The following is a 20,899-nucleotide window of genomic DNA, read 5'->3' on the forward strand; positions in this document are numbered from 1 at the left end:
AACTGTTATCCTCATCTTCATATTTGTTGTGGTTAACTGCGATTCCTATCCTGTCACAGTTAACCGCTGAAGGAAAGCCAGAGGAACAGTTGGCTGAAAAGTGGTGAAAGAACAACAACTATGATGATGAGGATAACACTTCACAAATAAAATTAATAAATATACAAATTACTCATCACAATTAAAAAGACATTTATTCATGGTGTTTGGTTTGGTTGTTTTGTTTTATGGCATCTCAACCATTTTCAGGTTATTTAATGGCGAATCCAGTAATTTTGAAGAAAGTTTTAATGTTTCGAATTGTTTAGATCTTTAAATATTTATTCATGGTGTTTAGTTTGCTTGTTTTGTAGAGAAAAATTGTTGGGTTATAGTCAGATAACAAACTTCCTAATTTCCGACGTAACGCTACCGGAAACGGTGACAAGGCATATCAGTTCTTTTACTTTTTTTCTTCTTCGGTATTTTTTACTGTGAAGCGATTTATTGAAATAAAATATAAGAAAAGGACATTATAGAAAAGTATACAATAAAAATTAACAAAATTATAAAAAGATAAAAATAACACAATTAGTCTTTATTTGCACTTTTAATAACAAAATTTTAAAAGTAATTTTATTTTATTTGAAATTTTATAAGAAATATGTTTATGAAATTATAAAAATAAGTTTTTTTTTTTTTTTAATTTTTAAAAAATAAAAGTTTTATTTTTACTTGAATTTATACAAGAAACATGTTTATGAAAGTACAAAAATAAAATTATTTAAATCAAAACAACAAATAATTCATGAAAAAAAAAGGAACCTATTCACCTGGCACCGGTTTCTATAGTTCTACGCCGGAAATTAGAAAGTGCCCATGTTAGCTGACTATAACCAATTGTTTTTAACTTTGCAGAACATGATTGAGTTTAGGAAAGGGAAAGTAAAAAAAAGCAATAACATCAATGTTTGGTGCATTTCAGGTCAGAAAGAATGCTTTAAACGTAGCTTGTTTTCTTTTTTTTTTCTTGACGTATCAAAAAAAGCAATATACAATTTGTGCGTCTCAATGGAACACATTTGATTCCTTACCATGTCAGGATTGTATTTGCCGATCATATGCTGCGGGGCGCAGACGGAATTTCCCAATGTTGTTCTGAATGCGGCTTCATGCAGCAACTCACTAACGCCTGAAATAAATAAAAAAATAAATACAATTGTTTCTTCAAGAAAAAGTTAAAAAAATAAAAATAAAATAAAGGGGTCTAGTTCAGAATTCCTCCCATATTAAAAAAATAAAAACAAAAATAAAGAAAAATCTGTATGATGTACGTATCCATAATGAAACAAAAATATCATATTCCAAAAGTCATGTGAATTGATCAAATAGTCTTATTTTTATCAAGAAAATCATTTTTAAACAATGGGAATTTGTAGACATTACAATATAAATTTATTTAGTATGAATTACTGTTAAGTTATCTCCCTTTTGTTGAGATTTCTTTTTTCTTTTCTTTTTTTTTTTTAAATGGCAGTTAAGACAATTGCTCTCTGGTTACTCAGAAGATTTGATTTTCTTATTTAATATACTAGCATTTCAGCCTGGCTTTGCTTGGGCCCTATGTACTGTTCATAACTTTATGTGTATATGTATATATATATTAAAAAGTTTGACTCCTGTCCAGGTAATCTACATCTAAAAATTCAAAATTGCCGGAGGAGTTTGGTAGAATCTGCAAAGGTCAACTCTTTCAACTTTGACCTCTTCACAGCCAAATTTTCACCCAAAAAACTGATTAAAAAGCTTGCTGTATGTCTGAATACTCTTTAGGTAAAATTTCAAATGTTTAGACCCAAAATTGGCTGAATAGTTTGCTAGAGACTGCAAAGGTCAATTCTTTTGAACTTTGATCCTTGGCAACCAAATTTTTGGCCAAAAACCAATTAAAACCGGGCTGCCTACTGTTGTTTTGACCCCACCCCCCTGTTACTACCACTTTTTTTTTTTTTTACACACCTCTCTCCAACTGGGATGCCTAGCGGAGTTCCTCACTATCACTACACCACCTCTCCACACTCAGGCAATGCCGAGTACCTCTCGCTAATCTATAATATAAAAGTATAGAAGCGAAAATGTGTGTGTGCATTTTTTTTTTATGTCCGGCAAAGGCTTTTGTTGAGGGGGGGGGTCACTAATTCTTTTTATATACTTTCTAGATTATAATATCTGATTTATGAAATGAGGTCGTCTGCATCTTTTATTTGAGCGACATTCATGTTACAAAATTCGTGCTGCGATTTCATTTCTCTATGGCGTGATGTTTGACCTAGAAAACCAGGCGTTGACGTTCGTTTAACCACCTGCTTTTTTTTTTAGACTTTTAATTTCACCCATTCTCACTTCTCTGCCTGCTTAGCGTCGCGGTAACGTGTCACACTTTTTTTTCCGCTTTAGCATCAAGGCTTTGGGTTCGAGCCTAACTCCCTACCAAAACTTTTTTTTTTTTTTTCATTTTTCAGCTACAAACACCCAAGCAATGCTGGGCACCCCTGCTAGTCTATAAATATAAAAGCGAAAATGTTTGTGTGTGTGCATTTTTGTGTATGTCCAAGAAAGGCTTTTTTTCCGAGAACCGATCGGTCGCCTCACAACTTCTTAAAACTTTTTATATTGTGTCTAAATGATAATATCTATGAATTAACAACCGGGGGTCGCCTGTCTATTTAATTTGCCTGACTTTGAAAAGATAAATATTCAACAATTTTCGATCGCCACATGTGCATTAAGCTTTTTCATATAAAAAGAAGAAGCGAACAGACTCGCGGTAAATAAAACACTGTCCCACACTCAAAGTTGACGTCATTAACTCGTCAAAAACGGGCACCTGCCGTTAAACGTCGCACGGGTTTTTTTTTTTCACACTTTATTATTTTCCAACTGCGCGTCAAGGCGTCTTTTTTTTTAAAACAACCAATGACGATTTTTGTTTTCATTTACCCAAAAACACATACACCTACAAACACCTGGGCATCGCCGGGTACCCCCCGCTATAAAAGGCAAAATGAGCTCAAGCATTCACGTATGTCCACGAAAGGCTTTTTTTCATCGGGCTTCCTGCGTCAATTACATTCCGGGATAAGTTTCCTTATACTTCCTAGATTGTAATATCTCCGATTTGCAAACGGACATTGTCTCTATCTTTTTTTTGATCTCGTTTTAAAAAATTCCCTCATTTTCAGTGCTTGTTTGTCTTTCTCATATAAATAAAGCGAAACTAATCGAAGCAAAGGCATCCACTTGGCCTTATCGGCCGGGACATTTTGAAGGCAATTAGGTTTGATCAATGTGGGGGGGGGCTTCATATCAGACAATTGCTATTGATACTGCCAGAGTTCCCCCTTTTTGGGGGTAGCTAGTTTTCCCCAACATCGTGAGGAAACAAATAAATAAAATGACAGAAAGTGGCAAGCTTAACTGGCCTCCAGCCAGCTATAAAAGCAACGTTCATTTCTGCGTCTGTGTGATTTTTAACTTAATTACCAACTCATTCACTTAACTATCCGCTATGGCGTAATGGTTAGCGAGAAAGTTCGAGTTCGATCCCACCTCTCTCTCTTTCTAGCTTTTATTGTTTTGTTACCAAGTCTTTTTTTCACCTTCTTTCCTCCTTTGCAGTACGGGTTCCAGCCTTTTTTTTTTTTTAAAACACCTACAAACACCCGAGCAACGCCAGGCACCCCCGCTAGTAAACAACACCATACTCTCACCACTAGTGACTACTCACCATTGGTGTTTCTCTTTTCGTACCACAAAACATTTTGGTTAAACAAGCGAAAAAGAATTGTTAACTTACAAACAGGATGCTGTGTCTGAAAGACGGCTCTGTCCAAAGCCAAATTGGCTTGAAGGTCTTTGACCTCCCATGGTTTGAAAGCCGGTTTATTGATGGCGTTGTTAATAATTGGGACAAGATTATCGCTGAAAAAGAATTTTAAAAAAAAAAAAGAAAAAAAACCATTCTGTTAATATATTAGAGAAAAAAAGATTCTGTTAAACAAATATTTGAAAATATTGTTTTTGTAACATTCTGGATAGAAAAAAAAAGTGACCTGTTGGGGCAGCTACTGAGCTTGGGTTAGTTAGCTTGAAAAACCATATATGTTTATGTAGAATAAAATGACCAAATACAGTGTGACCCTGGGTAACGTTTTTTTCAGGTTATGATGTAGAATATGTTGTTTTTCCAGCCCCTGGTTACGGTGTATACCCCGCTTTACAGTGTTATTTATAATGTTATTTGATTATATACATGTGTATTATATAATGTACCATATTTTTTTACTAATTTTTAATATGTACTGTATAAAAATTTGCTTAGGCCTCGCCATACAGCAATTTCACCAACCCCGGAACGGATTAATACCATATTCTGGGGTTTTGCTGTACTTTGCTTATGATGCAGTTATCTTGTAAGACTTTAAAAAGTAAGGCCTAAATAGCATTTAAGCTGACATATTGATATTTGCTTTTGACTAGACAATCTCAGGTATTTGTTGTTGAACCATGTTATTTGACTTAAAAAGAAAAAAAAGAAAAAGAACCAGGAAAGAGAAAAAGGTAAAAGGGAAAAAGAAAGGGAAAAGGGAAAAAGAAAGTGAAAATGGAAGAAAGGAAAAAAGAAATGAAAAAGAAAAAGGAAAGAAAAAGCAAAAAAAGAAAAAAAAGAAAAAGGAAAGAAAAATAAAAAAGGACAGAAAAAGGAAAAGAAAAAAGGAAAAGAAAAGATAAAGGAAAAGAAAAGATAAAAGGAAAAGAAAAGATAAAAGGAAAAGAAAAGATAAAAGGAAAAGAAAAGATAAAAGGAAAAGATAAAGAAAAAAAAAAGAAAAGATAAAGAAAAAAAAAAGAAAAGATAACAAAAAAAAAAAAATAACACTTACAGGTCATCCCGAATACAGTCAACTTGATAGGTTATAAATTCTCGGTTAGTAGAACAACTATAAAAAAAATTAAAAAAAAAAAAAAGTTAAGTATTGCAATAAAAAAAAAACAAAAACAATATGTATAGGAAAAAGTGAAAATCATGAAATTTGTTTTTATTTTTCTTATTTTAAACTTTGGAAAATCTCACAACATTTATGCTAAGCATAAATAAGTAATATGTTATAGGCCAGGCAGACAAAAAAATGGAGTTCTTTCATCATTTAACAACACCAAATCTTTAGAAATTAAAGTTAAGAAAATGCTTACGTGTAATTTGCTCCGCTTTGCTGCATTGTTCTGGTGAGACCAAACGCTGAGGATTCTTTTGTTCCCTAAAACGAGAAACAAAATTTTATTTTCAACCTTTTTTTTTTTTTTTTTTTTTATTTTGGTCAATCCTTTTCCTCATAGACATTAGCAAAGATACATTTGTTAAAATATTGGGTTTTTCTGTAAAGCCCTCACCAATTTCAACAGTTCAGTGTTTAAATATTATATGTATAATATACCTAACTTTATGTTGGCCGGATTTTAAAAGTCAAGCCTAAATATTGGGCTGACAAGAAAGTTCTTGCAAGATTTTTAATTTTGATTTCAAATAATGTATTTTTCAAATAATGTATTTTTCAAATAATGTATCTTTCAAATAAGTTTACGTTATAATATTTTTACTATATACTTTATATCGCTTAAATTACAATCGTTTTAAAACAATTGTGTCTTTTCGAACGTTTGATACAAGACGAAAAAAAAATTCACACAATTTTCTTTTTTCAGACCCAGCTAGGTTGAAAAGCTGCTGAAAACACTTATGATATCAACGAAGCATTTGGCCCAGGAACCACTACTGAATCACAGCACAATGGTGGTTTAAGAAATTTCGTGGCAGTGACGAGAGTCTCTAAGATTATTAGTGTAGTGGTCGGTCATCGCATGTTGACACGGATCAATTAAGAGCCAATCCATGCACACTGTTCGAGAACTTGCATCTGAATTAGACGTAACGTATACAATGATTTCCAACCACTTGAGAGAGATTAGAAAGATAAAAAAAAACTTGATAAACGGGTTCCTCACGAATTTAACGACAACCAAAAGAAACGCTGTCATGAAGTGTCATTTTCCCTTCTTTTATGCAACAAGAACGACCTAGGTTGTGACTTGCGATGAAAAGTGGGTTCTTTACAACAACCGGCGATGTTCAGCTCAGTGGTTAGACAGGTTAGGGTTAGGGTTAGGGTTAGGGTTAGGGTTAGACACTGACGAAGCTCCACAACATTTGACGAAGCCAGAGCTGCACTAAAAGAAGGTCATACTGACTGTTTGGTGGTCTGCAATCGGTCTCATCCATTAGTATTTTGAATGTAGGCGAAACCATTATGGAGGAAAAGTGCTGTGAACAAATGCATCAGAAACTTCGACAACAACACCCAGCATTAGTCAACAAAAAAGGCCCAATTCTCCTCCATGACAATGCCCGACCACAACTTGGTTTTATTATTCATTTGTTTACGGATGCTGTTTGCATCGAAAGTCAACCAACGTCAACTCGAAGGCGACTCTTTCATTTTTCTACATCGGGGTCTTTAAAACCTAATTGATCCAAAAATTCTTGTCCTGTAAGGAAATTAACAAAACTTCTCTTCTACATCACCACAAATAACCACCGATAAATCTCGGCTCCACACATTCTTTCTCAGCTATCAAAAATTCAACTGCCTGTCTTTCTCGATTCATTCTTTTTAAAATGTCATGATTTTCATGGCAGGTGCTCGTCTGAGCTCCAATCTATGGTCCATTCTTACCAAACTTTTACAAAAACACTTGTACAACTACAACCACTATCAACAATTTCCCCCACTCCTCATCTGTGCCGAAATTGAAACACATTCCATGAACAGAGCTACTTTTTTTTCCTAGAACTGCCTACAACTTTGTTCTACTGGCCTGCTTTTCAGCTGACTACAACACGGTCGTCTTCAAGTCCAATGTAATCAAATTCTTATTGAGCCGTACTTTTAAATAATCAAATTCTACCCCATTTCCACCACTAATGATCACTACGTTGTTGTCTCAATGGCTACTGTACACTCATTAAGCATTATCCTCAAGTTGACTTCAAGCCTTGATAAGTGGTGACTCTCTTGAAAAGAAAAAAACAAACAAACTGAGCATAAAGGGTTCCTTTCCATGAGCGAAAAATTTAATTTCACCATGACTAATATTTGTGCAAAAAAAAAATTTTGAGGCGTGGTTATTGAGAAAAGTGTGAACAAATGAACGATTTGGGGTCAATTTTACCTCTAGGAGGGCAACCAGTTATCCCGGAGAATCCGTACTGACAAAAATTTACTTTCACCATGATTAATGTTTGTTCAAAATTCTTAATGCTTCATTTTCTTTTCACCGTTACAATGTTAGATAGCTTTTTGTTTTCCCACTACATTTTAAACCACACCAGGCTCACATTTTGCAATAATTTGTAGGTAATCAAATACAAAGACAAAAAAAAACAAAAAAACATTTTATCACAAATCTGACCTACCATGCCAGCAAATACACGTAGCATATGAGTGACACCTAAATTGTGACCACTTTCAAATCTGGATCCTGCGTTTATGACGACTGCAACTCGGGAAACGGGAGAAAAGTTTTCCAAGGATGCGATAAGGAGGCCATCGGGCAATTTTGTAATCTGGAAAGAAAAAAAAAAAAAAAATAAAATAAATTTTTTTTTTTTTTCAGTCATACAAATTTTTTGGCACTAGTATGCATTAGTTAACTGGAAGCATCTTTTTCTTTTTTTTTTTTTCAAGAGTTATAGAGAAAAGGAGACAATTCAATGCTACCAAAATTTGATAAGATAAATGCCATTTCACTTTTCCAATTAATGTTGAGCACATAACTGAGTTTCAGCCATGACGTTCGAGCTGTAGTATTAGAATGTCAGGATCTAACGCCAAAAATCAAATATTTGTGGAATGTAAAAATAAAAGCGTTAATATGTTTATTGGCAGAGTAAAAAACACCACAAAGGTCAAATCTTTTGAACTTTAACCCCTTGGCAGCCAAATCTTCGGCCAAAAACCAATTAAAAAGCTTACCGTATGTCTAAATACACTGTGTAAAATTTCAAATGTTTAGACCAAAAATTGGCTGAGCAATTTGGTAGAGACCGCAGAAGTTAAATTTTTAAAAACTTTTTGACTCCTTAACATTTGTTGTTTTGGGCTCAAATTAAATTAAAAAGTTTGATACATGTACAAGTAACCTACATCTAAAATTTCAAGTATTTAGACCCAAAATTGGCAGAAGAGTTTGGTAGAGTTTTCAAAGGTCAAATTGTTGAATTTTGACCCCTTGACAGCCAAATTTCTGGCCGAAAACCGATTACAAGATTTTCCCAAATCTCAATACCCTTTATGTCAAATATCGAGCCTGTAGACTGAAAATTGACAGAGTAGTTTGGTAGGGAAATGTACACACACAGACAGACTTTCACTTTTATAGATATACTAGCAGTTCAGCCCGGCTTTGCTCGGGCCCTACGTACTGTTCATAACTTGCCCTACGTGTGAATACAGTTTATGTAAGATTTCAAATGTTTAGACCAAAATTTGTCTGAGTATTTTCATAGAGGCCGCAGAGGTCAATTTTTTTTAACTTTGACACCACTGTATAAAGAATTTCTTTCCTATATGAGGTCTTTGCTTATTAATCTAACAAATAAATCTATACCAATATTTTATTTTGTCGTGTATATATATATATATAATTTTTATTTACAAAACAACACTCGTAGGCCAAATTCTACAGTTTAATCATAGAACTTGGCCTGAGGATGTTGAGTTCTGTAAGGAATCACAACAGATATGTATGCACATATGCAACCAACTATAGTACTGTTCTACTTATTATTGAGCTCGAGTTAAATTAGGAAACTATAGCAATAAAATCATTATCATATATATATATATATATATATATTTCTGTGGAAATATATTTTCTTATATACCAATCCTTATTTAAGAAGCTCAATGTAATTACAGAGCGATATAGTGAATAAATGACAAAAGACTATATTCCAAAGTTCATGATGTTGACCATCTTATAATTTATTCCTTTAATTCAGTTCACATTTACAATTCTTGACAGTATCTGTTTCGTAGCAAAAAATCAATCACTTATTATTTATCAGTGGTGAATCTATTTTGCCCTTAACTCATCAGAAGAAATAGAAACAATCAACCTGTCATAAGGAAATAAAGTGCATTTTAGCACGATTAAAATCCAAAAATTGGAAGAGAAGCTATATATATATATATATATATATATATAAATCAAGTCAATTTCAATTTCTGCAAAACTGCCCATCTTCACAACTGCCTCTGTATACATGTTTGAACAAAAGTCAGACACATACCTGCGGAAAATAATTTTCTGAAATATCGTACGATACGGATCTGCTATCAGACCACACTGATGCAAGAAAGAATACAATGCAAGTATGAAATATAAAAAAATACATATAAATATTTTATTAATAAAAAGAGAAATCTGTATAGCTTATTTCAACGTTAAATGTTTTGATTTGCTTCAGTTTGTGTCAATCTACTACATTTCTGCATTGTATTGCCTTCTAAGAAATTTCCTTGGTGTGTGTGTGTGTGTGTGTGTGTAGATATATACTTTTTATTTGTTTTTACATAACCAGTAATATGTTACTACACATTCATGAGCATGTTTCGGTCAGCTAGCTACCAGTAACTAGAGACCTCTTCAGGCAATGCAGTTTATACAAAAGCAAATTTTGCAATGAAAATATCAGGTTTTCCTCATCACAGGGAGTTTATATCAGGAGGTTCCTTCGAATGTTGTGAAAAATAAGATTTGGTTGTATGTAAATAAGATCCAATAGGGGTGCAATTTTCAAAATTATTGCTATTTCAGCTCGACTTGTGTTCGTTCAGCTTTTTTGTATAAAACTGAAACTAATTCAAAGCTAAGGCATACCCAGTTCCCGGCAATCGCACCGAGGAACATCCAGAAGCAATCAGCTTTGATCAACGTGGGGTTAAACTCCTTATATCAGACAATTGCTATTCAATCTGAACAATGGGGAGCTGGTTTCCCCCTCCTCAACATCTTGGGGAAACAACCAGCCAAAGTTGGGTAAACAAACCCAAAAGCTGTCCCGCAGCAAAAGTTAACTCCGCTACTTCTATTTGACCTCATTAATGAGGTCAAATAGAAGTAGCAGAGTTAACTTTTATTGCAGACACGTGTTAATTCTGTTTTTAATACTTAAATAAATAAATTCAAACGTGTTTCAGCTACTCTGTATTGTTGGCCGAGCGGGTAACGTGTCAGGTTTTTTTGCACACTTTATCTAAAGGTTATGAGTTCAAATCGTGGTGTGATAGGTCTTTTCTTTTTTCTTTTCTTTTCGATTTTTAAAGGTTTAATATTGAAATAGGGTTATTTAAGCTATTTTTCACGTTCTATGTTTTTTTTTTTTTTTTCAGATTTTTAAAGAACTTAACGTTCGTTTTTCTGTTTTTTTCCATCACATTCGCGTTTTCTTTTTTTGTTTTTTCGATTTTAAGAAATTTTAACATTGTTCGTTTACCTTACGTTAGCTTTTTTTTGTTTTCTTTTCCCAATTTTTTAAAGTTTTAACATTTTTTTTATAATATTTAAACAGGGTGATTACTTAGCTTATTCTTTTGTTTTGATTACCCCCCCCCCACCACCACCCACCCGCCCGAGTACACTCACCTCTAAACACCCAGGCAACGCCGGGTACTCCCCGCTAGTAATCAAATAAATAACACCGTAAGGCAGGGTAAATATAACCAAGAGAAAAGAAAAAAGTATCCTAGCACCGCCATATCCTGAGGTTCTACTGTATTATTATCAAATACTACCTGGGCTACCCGGCATTGCCCAGGAAAAACTGTAATATAACTTCTGTCCCTTTCTCTTTTCTTTTTGCCCGGCCACGGTCCATTCATAAATATTTATAACTGGGCGTGGCCCAACCCATTCTTCTCTTTAGACATATCCACATAACTCAAGTCAACTCAAGGGAAATAACTCTGTGAAAAAAAAAAAAGATCAGAATTATTTATGTTTATAAGATAACATTAAAAATTGTGTTCACTTCTTGATAACATTAAATGATATATATATATATATATATATAGCCATTTGAACCCATACAGAATGAATTTTTTTGGTTTAATTTTTAGATATTTTTCTGAGGTTATGTCGATTTAAAAAGTACCAACTTTATAGGGGCCTGTTGAGTATTTTTCAAGTTTTAGTGAGACACACATTCAGATGTTTGCTCTTTATATTATAAACAAACCATACTTACCACTGGTTCATAGTCTGGAAGGAGCATTCCAGCCTCTGCAGTATCTTTACGAAGAGCCGCAGTTTGAGTGCCCATCAAACGACCCTGAAACAGAAAAATAAAGAGATAATTTTTTTTTTCTCTCCATCTTTTATTCAGTGGATTTTATTTATGCAGGACCCAGACTCCACTCTCATATCAGATTCTTTCAAACAATATCAAGCTTAACCCCTTTTAATTATAAAAATTCAATTCTTGTCCAGAATTTCCCCATATTAAAAAACAAAAATAAAGAAAAATCTGTATGACATATGTACCAGTGATGAATCGAAACTACTATATTCCAAAAATCAAGTAAATTGATCAAGTAATTTCATTTTTAACCAAGAAAATTATTTTTAAGCAATTAATAGGAATTCATAGGCATTACAACACAAATTTTGTAAGTTTTGAATTATTGTTGAGTTATTTCATTTTGTTTTGACATCGTTTTCAAAATGGCAACATGCTAATCACTCTGAAGACATTCATGAAATTTGATTTTCTTATCTAAATAAAAAAGATGCACGAGGTCTTAAATAAGTTTCCAGACTTTTCTCGTAGGGGCACTTATTGAAAGTATACATATGAAACTCTAGTCTCCTTTGAAGTAATCTCCCCCGGCTGTAATACACTTGTTATATCATTCCAACTTCTGGAAGGCCTCATGGAAGTTTTCTTGTGTAAGCATGTCGATGACCCTTGTCATAGCTTCTTTCATCTCCTCAATTGTCTCATAATGACAGTCTCTAAGGTTTTCTTTGAGCTTAGGGCATAACCAAAAGTCACAGGGAGCAAAGTTTGGACTATAGGGAGGGTGAGGAACTGTTGTGATGCTCATGACGTTTTTCTTTCTGATCTTCTTTGAGCACACTTGGAACAAATTTTGAGCAAATCTTCTGCATCTTCAGTTCCATCACGAATAATTGTGTGTACAGTTCCCACACTGACATCAGACTGTGCACTTATTGTATCTATAGACACACAACGGCCCTTATCCATGAAATTCTTTATTTGGCCAATCAACTGTAATGTTTTGACTTCCTTATTTCTCCCACACCTCTCATCATTCCTTACAGACTCTCTGCCTTCCTTGAATCTCTTATGCTACTAAAAAAAACAAAAGAACTGATGTTTGATTCATGCAAGATGGTCCAAAAGCAGTCTGAAGCATTCCATACATTCCTGTGGTATTTTTTCCAAGTTTAAAACAGAAAGTCCGTATTAACGGAATCGATATAACTTGTAGAAAAATTAATTTTTGGAACGACCGATATCATCATTGAATTAAGCATTGTTTATTTTCACACAAAAAATTATAATTGCAAAAAATATTTCTACTTTCTTTTTACTGTTTTAGCGTCATTTTTATATTTAAAATTCTAATGTTTTCTTTGCTTGGATGATCAGCGTGACATAATATTTTTTGAAAAAAAAAAAATAAATAAATAAAACTGAAAAAATTTAAAAGCAGGAACACAGAAAAATAATTGGCAAAGTTTTGTACATGCGTAATTTCTATACTGGTAGGTTTTTGAAATTTTTTCACTGGATTATTATTGATTGGACACTAATTAACCAGATTATGAGAAAAAAATTGAAAAAAAAAAATCGTTATTTCGACATTTGGAGGGGGTGCTCACTTTTTAGTTACAATGTTCTGGTAAATCAGTCACCCATTTTGTAACCAATAAAAACGCGGGAATATCAAAACCATAGAAAGTAAAAATGACATGAGCCTCTTGCCGCATTTTTAAGTCAGAAATATTTTTGTTTCTCAAAGAAAAAAAAAAAAAAAGACAGAATGAACATGACTTTTTTTGTTTTTTATGAAAATAAAGTTTTGAGTTTTTTTTGTTTTTTTTTTAACTTCTTTAGTTTTTTGGGTTTGTATTACCGTACATATAAATTCGAAAAAGTTGTCAAAAAACAAATATATAACAAATAAATGTTATCAAAGGAAATATAAGTTACTTTTCTACCTAACTGGATATGTTTTTAGTGTTTTTATTTAATGTGTAGCAATGTAGCATGTTTTTGTAAATTTTTTAAGTATTATAAATTTCACTAACATGCTGGAGAAATGTTTCATAATTTTACATCCTGTTGTCAATTTTCATATCGTATGCCTCCCGATACATTGCTTCGTCCACATGGGACCATTTCATATCTCCGAAAGACACTTCACTTCCGTATTTAGAAAGAAAAAAAAAAATGGGTGACCTATTTACCAGAATGTTGTAACTAAATATCAAATGTCGAAATGATTTTTTTTTTTTTTTTTTTCATAATCTGGTTAATTAGTGTCCAATAAATAATCCAGTGAAAAAATTTCCAAGAACCTATCAGTATAGAAATTATGCATGGGGGTGATGGTTGTACAACTCCACCAAATAATTAAATTTTAAAAAATGGTAAAAATTATACAAACGTTCACTATAGGTACGAATGGATGCATGGCTCTGGAAGGGGGGGGGAGAAAACCAGACAGCTTTGTCTTTCCCCATTTCTCTCTCCAACCACCTGATGTCATTTTCAGATACGCCTGTCAATGTTTTTATGTGCTTCCATACTTTTTAGAATTTTGCCGCTATATTTTATTGGGTATTAATAAATAAACCTCGTTGCTACAGCCTGCACATTTTTTGGATAATTATTAGCTTTTTTAGCAAAAGTTAAGTATATTTATTTCATTAATTCATTATCTTTAGACTTTAACTTAATTTAGTTGGAAATAATTCCAGAAAATTTACATTTATCTTGCCAGAAAAATTTAAACAATCTTTTTCATAATGCATTTTTTACGTGAAATATAGTTTTTCAGGTTTACGATAAGATTAATTCCATGTATATTTTTTTTTTTATTTCATACACTTTTTTCTTTGAGAAATTAACTTTAAAATTGAACCTAATGTAAAAATTTACTCTATAATCTTTCAAATGCAATAAAAAAAATAATTGAAAATTAAAAAAAAATATGATCAGCCGGCGTTCAAAACCATGTCTCCTACCGAGTCAGCCATTAAATTGTACTTACTTATTAGTAACCTTTTCTCTTCATTTCAGAAATTTCTTTTTTTCATTAATAATTCTTTTTGGTAAATGTTTATTTTAAGTGTTACACAATGCCGACCATTCCAGTTTGTGTTTTTAGGGGTTATCGAGACTGCTGGAAACGAATCTGGCATTTAAACTCGTCGCAAATTTACTGTTTGCAAGGTATTAACCCCTGGAGCCTGGGACTATTTTGCACCATTTCACCGCTTTTATTAAATGCTTTTCTTACATGATGCGTTTGCATATGAACACACGTAGTAAAATGATTTGTCACATCACGGAGGAGTCTGTAGCGGAGATTTGAAATAAGAAAGTTTAAAAAAAAAAAAAAAAAGAAAAGAAAAGTGGTTCATTTTTTTGTGTTGTTATGTAGTTTTTAATGCTTTTTTTTTTTTTAATTGATCTAAAAGTTTTCACAAGCGGTTTACAAAGACATTTTTATGTTTTTCGTTCTTTTTTTGAAGGGGCTATTAGATTATAGAACTTGTAAATTTTTTAACAGGCATATAATAACAGGTGTTCTGCGGTTTAATTAATTGGTTAATGTCGGTGCGTTACTTACGGAAAACCGGTTAATTAAACTGCACAAGCTCCTGTTAAAAAATTTACAACTTCTTACGGCAAAACGGTCAATTAAACCACAGAAGCACCTGTTAAAAACTATACACGTATTATAATTGAATTCCCACCTCCAAAAAAAAAAGAACGAAAAACATAATATCTTTTGTAAACATCTCGTGAAAGCTTAAACTTTTAGATCAATTAAAATGCATTAAAAACTACGTAACAACACAAAGAATGAACCACTTTTTCTTTTTGAAAACTTTCTTATTTCAAATCTCCGTTAAAGATTCCTCCACGATATGACCAGTCACTTTACTATGCGCGAACACATCATGTAAAAAAAAAAAAAAAAAAGTGTTAACGAAAGTTGTGAAATAGCACAAAATACTCCCAGGCTTCAGGGGTTAATACGATGCAAACGGTACATTTGCAACAGGTTTAAATGCCAGATCCATTTTCAGTGGCTTCAATAATCCTTAAAAACAAACTAGAATGGTCAGCGTTGTGTCACAGTTAAAATAAACATTTACCATATTTTTCTATCTTATCGTTTTCCGTAATTTTTGGATATGTTACTATTTGATACCTGACAATTACGTACTTACCATTTGTTTTTTTACTTGCTATTCAATATATTTTTTTCGTTATCTCCTTTTATTTATATATATAAAAGGCAAAATGTGCTCGCTCGGCTCCCTCATTCTTAAAACTTTTTATATCACGTCTAAATCATAATATCTACGAGTTAACAAGGGGGGGGGTCTCCTGTCTATTTAATTTGCCCGACTTTGAAAAGCTAAATATTCCATATTTTTGGATTGCTGCGTGTTGCTTTCATCTTTTGGAATAAAACAAGCGAAACTCGATTCGATTAGTCACTTCCCTTGCCCACGACCGGTGGTCTCCAGAAAGCGATGTAAACACTTCCCTAATAAACATCTGCTTTTCCTTCCCCAAAGCCAAAGTTTGGTAAAGACTGTCCCGCACAAAATCTTAACTGCTGAACAGCTATTGCTTGCGTCATGTTTTTATGTCAAACATCACGCGACTTAACTTCCTCGCACCTGTCAATTTCACTTTATAAACATTAACTTAACACGCTTATCAATTCCTCTCCCCTCGTGGCCCAGATGGTTAGGTGTCTGGCCTTTTTCCCTTTTGTTTCCACCTTCACGTCAAGGCTTCCGGGTTCAAGCCTACTTTCCTATCAAAACTTTTTTTTTTCTTTTACACCTCCAAGCACCCGGCCATGTTTTGATCTACCCTCTCCCCCAACAACACACCTTCAGACTCCCGGGCAATGCTGGGTACGCCCTGCTAGTCTTCTATATATATAAAAGCGAAAATGTGTGTATGTATGTATGTGTGTTTGTATGTCTCGCAAAAACTTTCGAAACGGATCATGGATTTTCGCCAGATAGGTATCATTTTAAAGTTCCAATCTTCGCCCGACAAATATCGAAAAATTGGGCAAAAACGTTAATTTCTTCACCCTAAAATCATCAGTTTTGTACAGGGAGGGTGCCGAAAAAATCGTTCCTTCATTTTCTCTGCTCCTGCTACTACGACAATGATGTCATGTTTGACCTAGAAAACGTTCGCGTTAGTTTCAACCACCTGCAAGTGTTTTTAAAGGTTTAATTTTATCCGTTATTAAGTGTATGTCTCTTTGGTGTAGGGGGTAACGTGTCGGGTATGTTTTTTCCGCCTTAGCCTCGATGCTTCCGGTTCAAGCCTGTCGTTCTACCTAAACTTTTTTTTTCCTCTTTTACACTTTTTTTTTTTTTTTTTTTACGTTTGTTCGCTGTTTTGCTTTGTATTGGTTTTTTCGAATTTTTCTTAACATCATGTTTTTTTTTTATAATATTAAAACAGGGTCACCCTCTCCTACATACACCCACCCAAACACCCGGGCAACGCCAGGTACCCCCGTTAATCTATATATATAAAAGCGAAAATGTGTGTGTATGTATGTATGTGTGTTCGCTTTTTGTGTATGTCTACAAAAGGCTTTTTTGGCCATGATTCTTGGTTGGCTCGCTCCTTCTTAAAACTTTTTATATGCTGTCTAAATAATAATATCTACGACTAAGGAACTCGGGTCGCAGTTATCTTTAATTTACCCAACTCTTACAAGCTATTTTCGAGATATTTTTGATCGCCGTGTAGCGGGGAAAACAGAAACTGGCTTCCAGCGCAAAACTAGGTCAAACATCACGCGACTTAACATTCTCGCATCTGTTAATTTCGCTTTATAAAAGTCAACTTAACACACTTATCAATTCATCTATTCCCGTGGTCGAAATGGTTAGGTCGCAGGTTTTTTTTTTTCTATTTCCTTTCCACCTCCGCATCAAAGGTTCAGGGTTCAAGCCTACCTTCCTACTAAAACTTTTTCTTTTACACCTCCAAACACCCGGCCAACGTTTTTTTTTTTTTTTGTTTTGATCTAACCCACCCTCCACACACCTCCAAACACTCGGGCAACGCCGGGTACCCCCCCACTAGTCTAATATATAAAAGGCAAAATGGGCGAAAGGCTTCTCACGTCGGTTAGATTCCGCAAGAAGTTATCGCATACTTCCAGATCATAATATCTAAAATTCGTAAACGGCATCGTCGTCTCTATGTTTTTTTGATCAAGTTTTAAAAAATTCCCTCGTTTCAAGTATTTGTTTGTCTTTTTTGTATAAATTAAATGAAACCGATCGAACGCAACTGCAAAATCCCGACCTTCGCACGGGTAGTATCTATTTTATAATTGGTCCTTGGTCAATGTAGGAGAAACCTTTCATACTGAGACAATTACTGTTTATTTAAATACTGCCCGAGTGCCCCCTTTTATGGGGGGAGCTTCTCCCCCCCCCCATTAAAAACGGCCTTCATGGGAGGTTTAAAAGAAACGCCATTTCCGCAAGTCCTCTTTTTGATTTAGTTTGTTAAATTTGAACGCTTTACACTTCCGGTCACATTATGAAGTAGGGGTAATACGTCAGGTTTTCTTTCACTTTCTTTTTCCATCTTCGCGTCACGGGTTCGAGCCTGCCTCCCTACTACCACTTTTTTTTTTTTTTTGCTCAGCACACACCTCCAAACACCCGGGCTAATTACAATATAGGAGCGCCGAAAAATACCAATCACAAAACAAAGATGAAATATTAAATTATGCACTTATTGACCCGTGCTGAAACAATAACATTTAGAAAACCATTCTTAACATGGGGAGGGTGTTTTGTGCCTATTCTGTACTTTAACCTTACAATTTAATAAAAACAGATATCATAAAACTTAAATTAAACTTGAAAATACTATTTAAAAAATTAGCGCGGATCAATAAGTACACTAGCACCAAATTTTTTTTATTCAAGCAAATCAAATTTTATGACTATGTGAATCGTAGTGTTTTCGTCGTCCATGATTAAATTTGATTAAATAAAAAGTGGGGCACAACTTAAATCGAAGTATTGAGGTGAAAAATTCAATGTAGTTTTAGTAGTAAAATTGCTAAAAATCGTAAATTTTGATTTTCTTAATTTTAAATAAAAATACTTTACCAAGTAATTTTTGGAATATGACATCTTTGTTCTGTAACGAGTACGTCTTTTCGGCGCTTTTCCACTATTGGGGTGAGATTTTGTAGTCGATAAATCGAGTTTTCAGAGAAAAACAATTGCTTCAACTGATTTTTTTTCTTTTTTTTTTTTTTTTGTCAATTCTAATAAGTTACATTTGCAACTTCCAAATTATGCAGTCGGAATTACCTGAATATTATTGAATTATTTTTTAAAAAAACTTTAATCGTGGTAACAGGTGAAAAAAATGCCGCCATCTTGTTTAAATCGAAACGCAAAATTACCTTCCCTTTGAACTCTGTGTCTTACGATCGTTTTTTTTCATCAAATTCTATTTTTTATTTTCTTTAATAAATAAAATTTTCTACCTGATCGATTTTCGTAATTTTTGGATATAATCATCTTAAAAATACGAGGAATACGTAGATACCATTGTTTTCATGTGAAATTCAGTTATACGATTTCCGAAATTTCGTCCCAATAGTGCAGAAGCACCCACTTTTCTGTATTTTCTTTACTTTTAGCTGCCGCATAAGTGCCAATTTGAATAAGCACCTTTTTGTTTATTAAATTGCTACTGAAAGTGTAGAATAGTTAACAAAGTCCCTCTTCTCTCTCTCTATATATATATCGTGTCGTCCATATACAGTACCGTTTCGTTTTATCACAACTCATCAGTGCTGCTAGCCGGAGACTGAACCTACAACCATCGCGTTGATAATCGGCAGTTCTAACTTCTGGCCCATGGGATCGGTGCTCACAGATGACCTCATCAAATGTCCATTAAATAAACACTCGTTTTCACCGCATTTAACAAATTCAGATACGAAACTAAACATTACCAAGTACAAAGTCTTGTCCTTTTCCAATGACACCCAAAAAAGAAACAGATATAAAAATGTTTTACAAGAATTTAATTAATAAAACAAAATGTTTTTCTTAATTTAAAGCTCCTTAAAAACACACATTCAAATCAGATTAATTAAAAACAAAAAATTAAAAAGTTGAATTCACTTCATTTTATTAAAACTACGAAAGGTTACAAGCCATCAAGAACGACCTTGTATTGTGGCGTAAATGTTATGTGCTAGATTCTTTTCTAAATTAAGACTAAATGGATAGGAAAACAATTTTTGGCGAGGAATCGGTCATTAACAGAATGGGCGTTCGGGTTAGAAATGGAAATTAATTTACCTTCAAAGGCCGTAAAAGGCCCCGGTAAACCTTCGAAGCCATCGTTTCCTTAGAAATTGGTCAGCGTCAAGTTTGTAAATGGATGGAAGGTCTAAAGGAACTTTTTGGTTGAGTTATCTCCCTTTGCTAGAAGGAGCTGCTGAGTAAAAAAGACGAAATCTGAAACGAAAAACGAAACAATTTATATTGATTTCATATTTTAATTTATTTAACACTTTAATATTTATTTGCGCAAAATATAAAAATACATAATGAACAAATTAAGAACAAAGCCATTCAAAAGTGTGGGGATAATGGGTGCCGTTGGTCATCCTTCGTCTCAAATACTTAAAATTGTCTCTCCTACTCTTAATTAGAAATATCTCTCTAATTCTCTCTCCTCTGATCTTGAGCGCGTGGTACAATGGGGGAAGAGGTGGCTAGTCACTTTTAATGCATCCAAAACCAAGCTTCTATCTTTACATTATCAACGCTCTGATCCCCATCTGGCATCAATTGAAATGGATGGCTCTCGTCTTGGGGGGGGGGGGGCTTCGTGTTTTGACAAGCTTCTGGGTTTGACTGTTACTCCTGATCTGAAATGGAACATGTACATCAAATCTGTTGCCAGCGGCGCTGGGAAAATGGTGGGATCCTTCTACCGCTCCAGAAGATATCTCACTACTGATGCAATTCTCTATCTATATAAAAGCCAAGTACGTCCAAGGACAGAGTACTGCTGGCACATCTGGGCAGGAGCTACAAAAAACAGCCTATCCTGCCTTGACAGAGTACAAAATAGACTTTGTGGTTTAGTGGGGGATGCCCTTTTCTCTTCCCTGCAGCCTCTCTCCCACAGAAGAAACGTTGCGAGCCTGTCTTATTTTATCGTTATTTCCCTGGCAGGTGCTCGTCTGAGCTCCAATCCCTCGTCCCCCCCCTCGCCAATCTTTCACGAGAAACACCCGTCTAGCTGAAACTACTGTCAATAATTTTCCTCACTCTTTATCTGTGCCTAAATCCAAATGTAGATTCCATGAAAAAAGCTTCTTTCTTAGAACTGCACGCCAGTGGAACTCTCTGCCGCTTGCCTGTTTCCCACTTGACTACAACTTGGATGTCTTCAAGTCCAACATAAACAAACTCCTGACAAACCGCCTCCTTAAGTAAG

The 20,899-nt window shown here is 34.0% G+C and overlaps 1 protein-coding gene across 2 annotated transcripts in view; it reads right to left on the reverse strand.

The window, feature by feature from the left end:
* The window catches only part of LOC145266561 (cytochrome b-c1 complex subunit 2, mitochondrial-like), a 58,851-nt gene extending 38,944 nt beyond the window's left edge, over positions 1–19,907 (reverse strand). For both annotated transcript variants that reach the window (XM_080122379.1, XM_080122378.1), the window contains exons 1-7: positions 19,750–19,907; positions 11,345–11,428; positions 7,511–7,660; positions 5,233–5,297; positions 4,923–4,979; positions 3,836–3,960; positions 1,074–1,171 (exon numbers count right to left, since the gene is read on the reverse strand). In XM_080122379.1, the coding sequence (XP_079978505.1) occupies positions 1,074–1,171; positions 3,836–3,960; positions 4,923–4,979; positions 5,233–5,297; positions 7,511–7,660; positions 11,345–11,428; positions 19,750–19,791 (621 nt within the window). In that variant the 5' untranslated portion in view covers positions 19,792–19,907. The remainder of the gene's footprint in view (positions 1–1,073; positions 1,172–3,835; positions 3,961–4,922; positions 4,980–5,232; positions 5,298–7,510; positions 7,661–11,344; positions 11,429–19,749) is intronic.
* Positions 19,908–20,899: the final 992 nt, after the last annotated feature.

The sequence above is a fragment of the Euprymna scolopes genome, chromosome 41, assembly GCF_053919585.1.
Source record: "Euprymna scolopes isolate OS-2025 chromosome 41, ASM5391958v1, whole genome shotgun sequence".
In the NCBI taxonomy this organism is placed as follows: Eukaryota; Metazoa; Mollusca; class Cephalopoda; order Sepiida; family Sepiolidae; genus Euprymna; species Euprymna scolopes.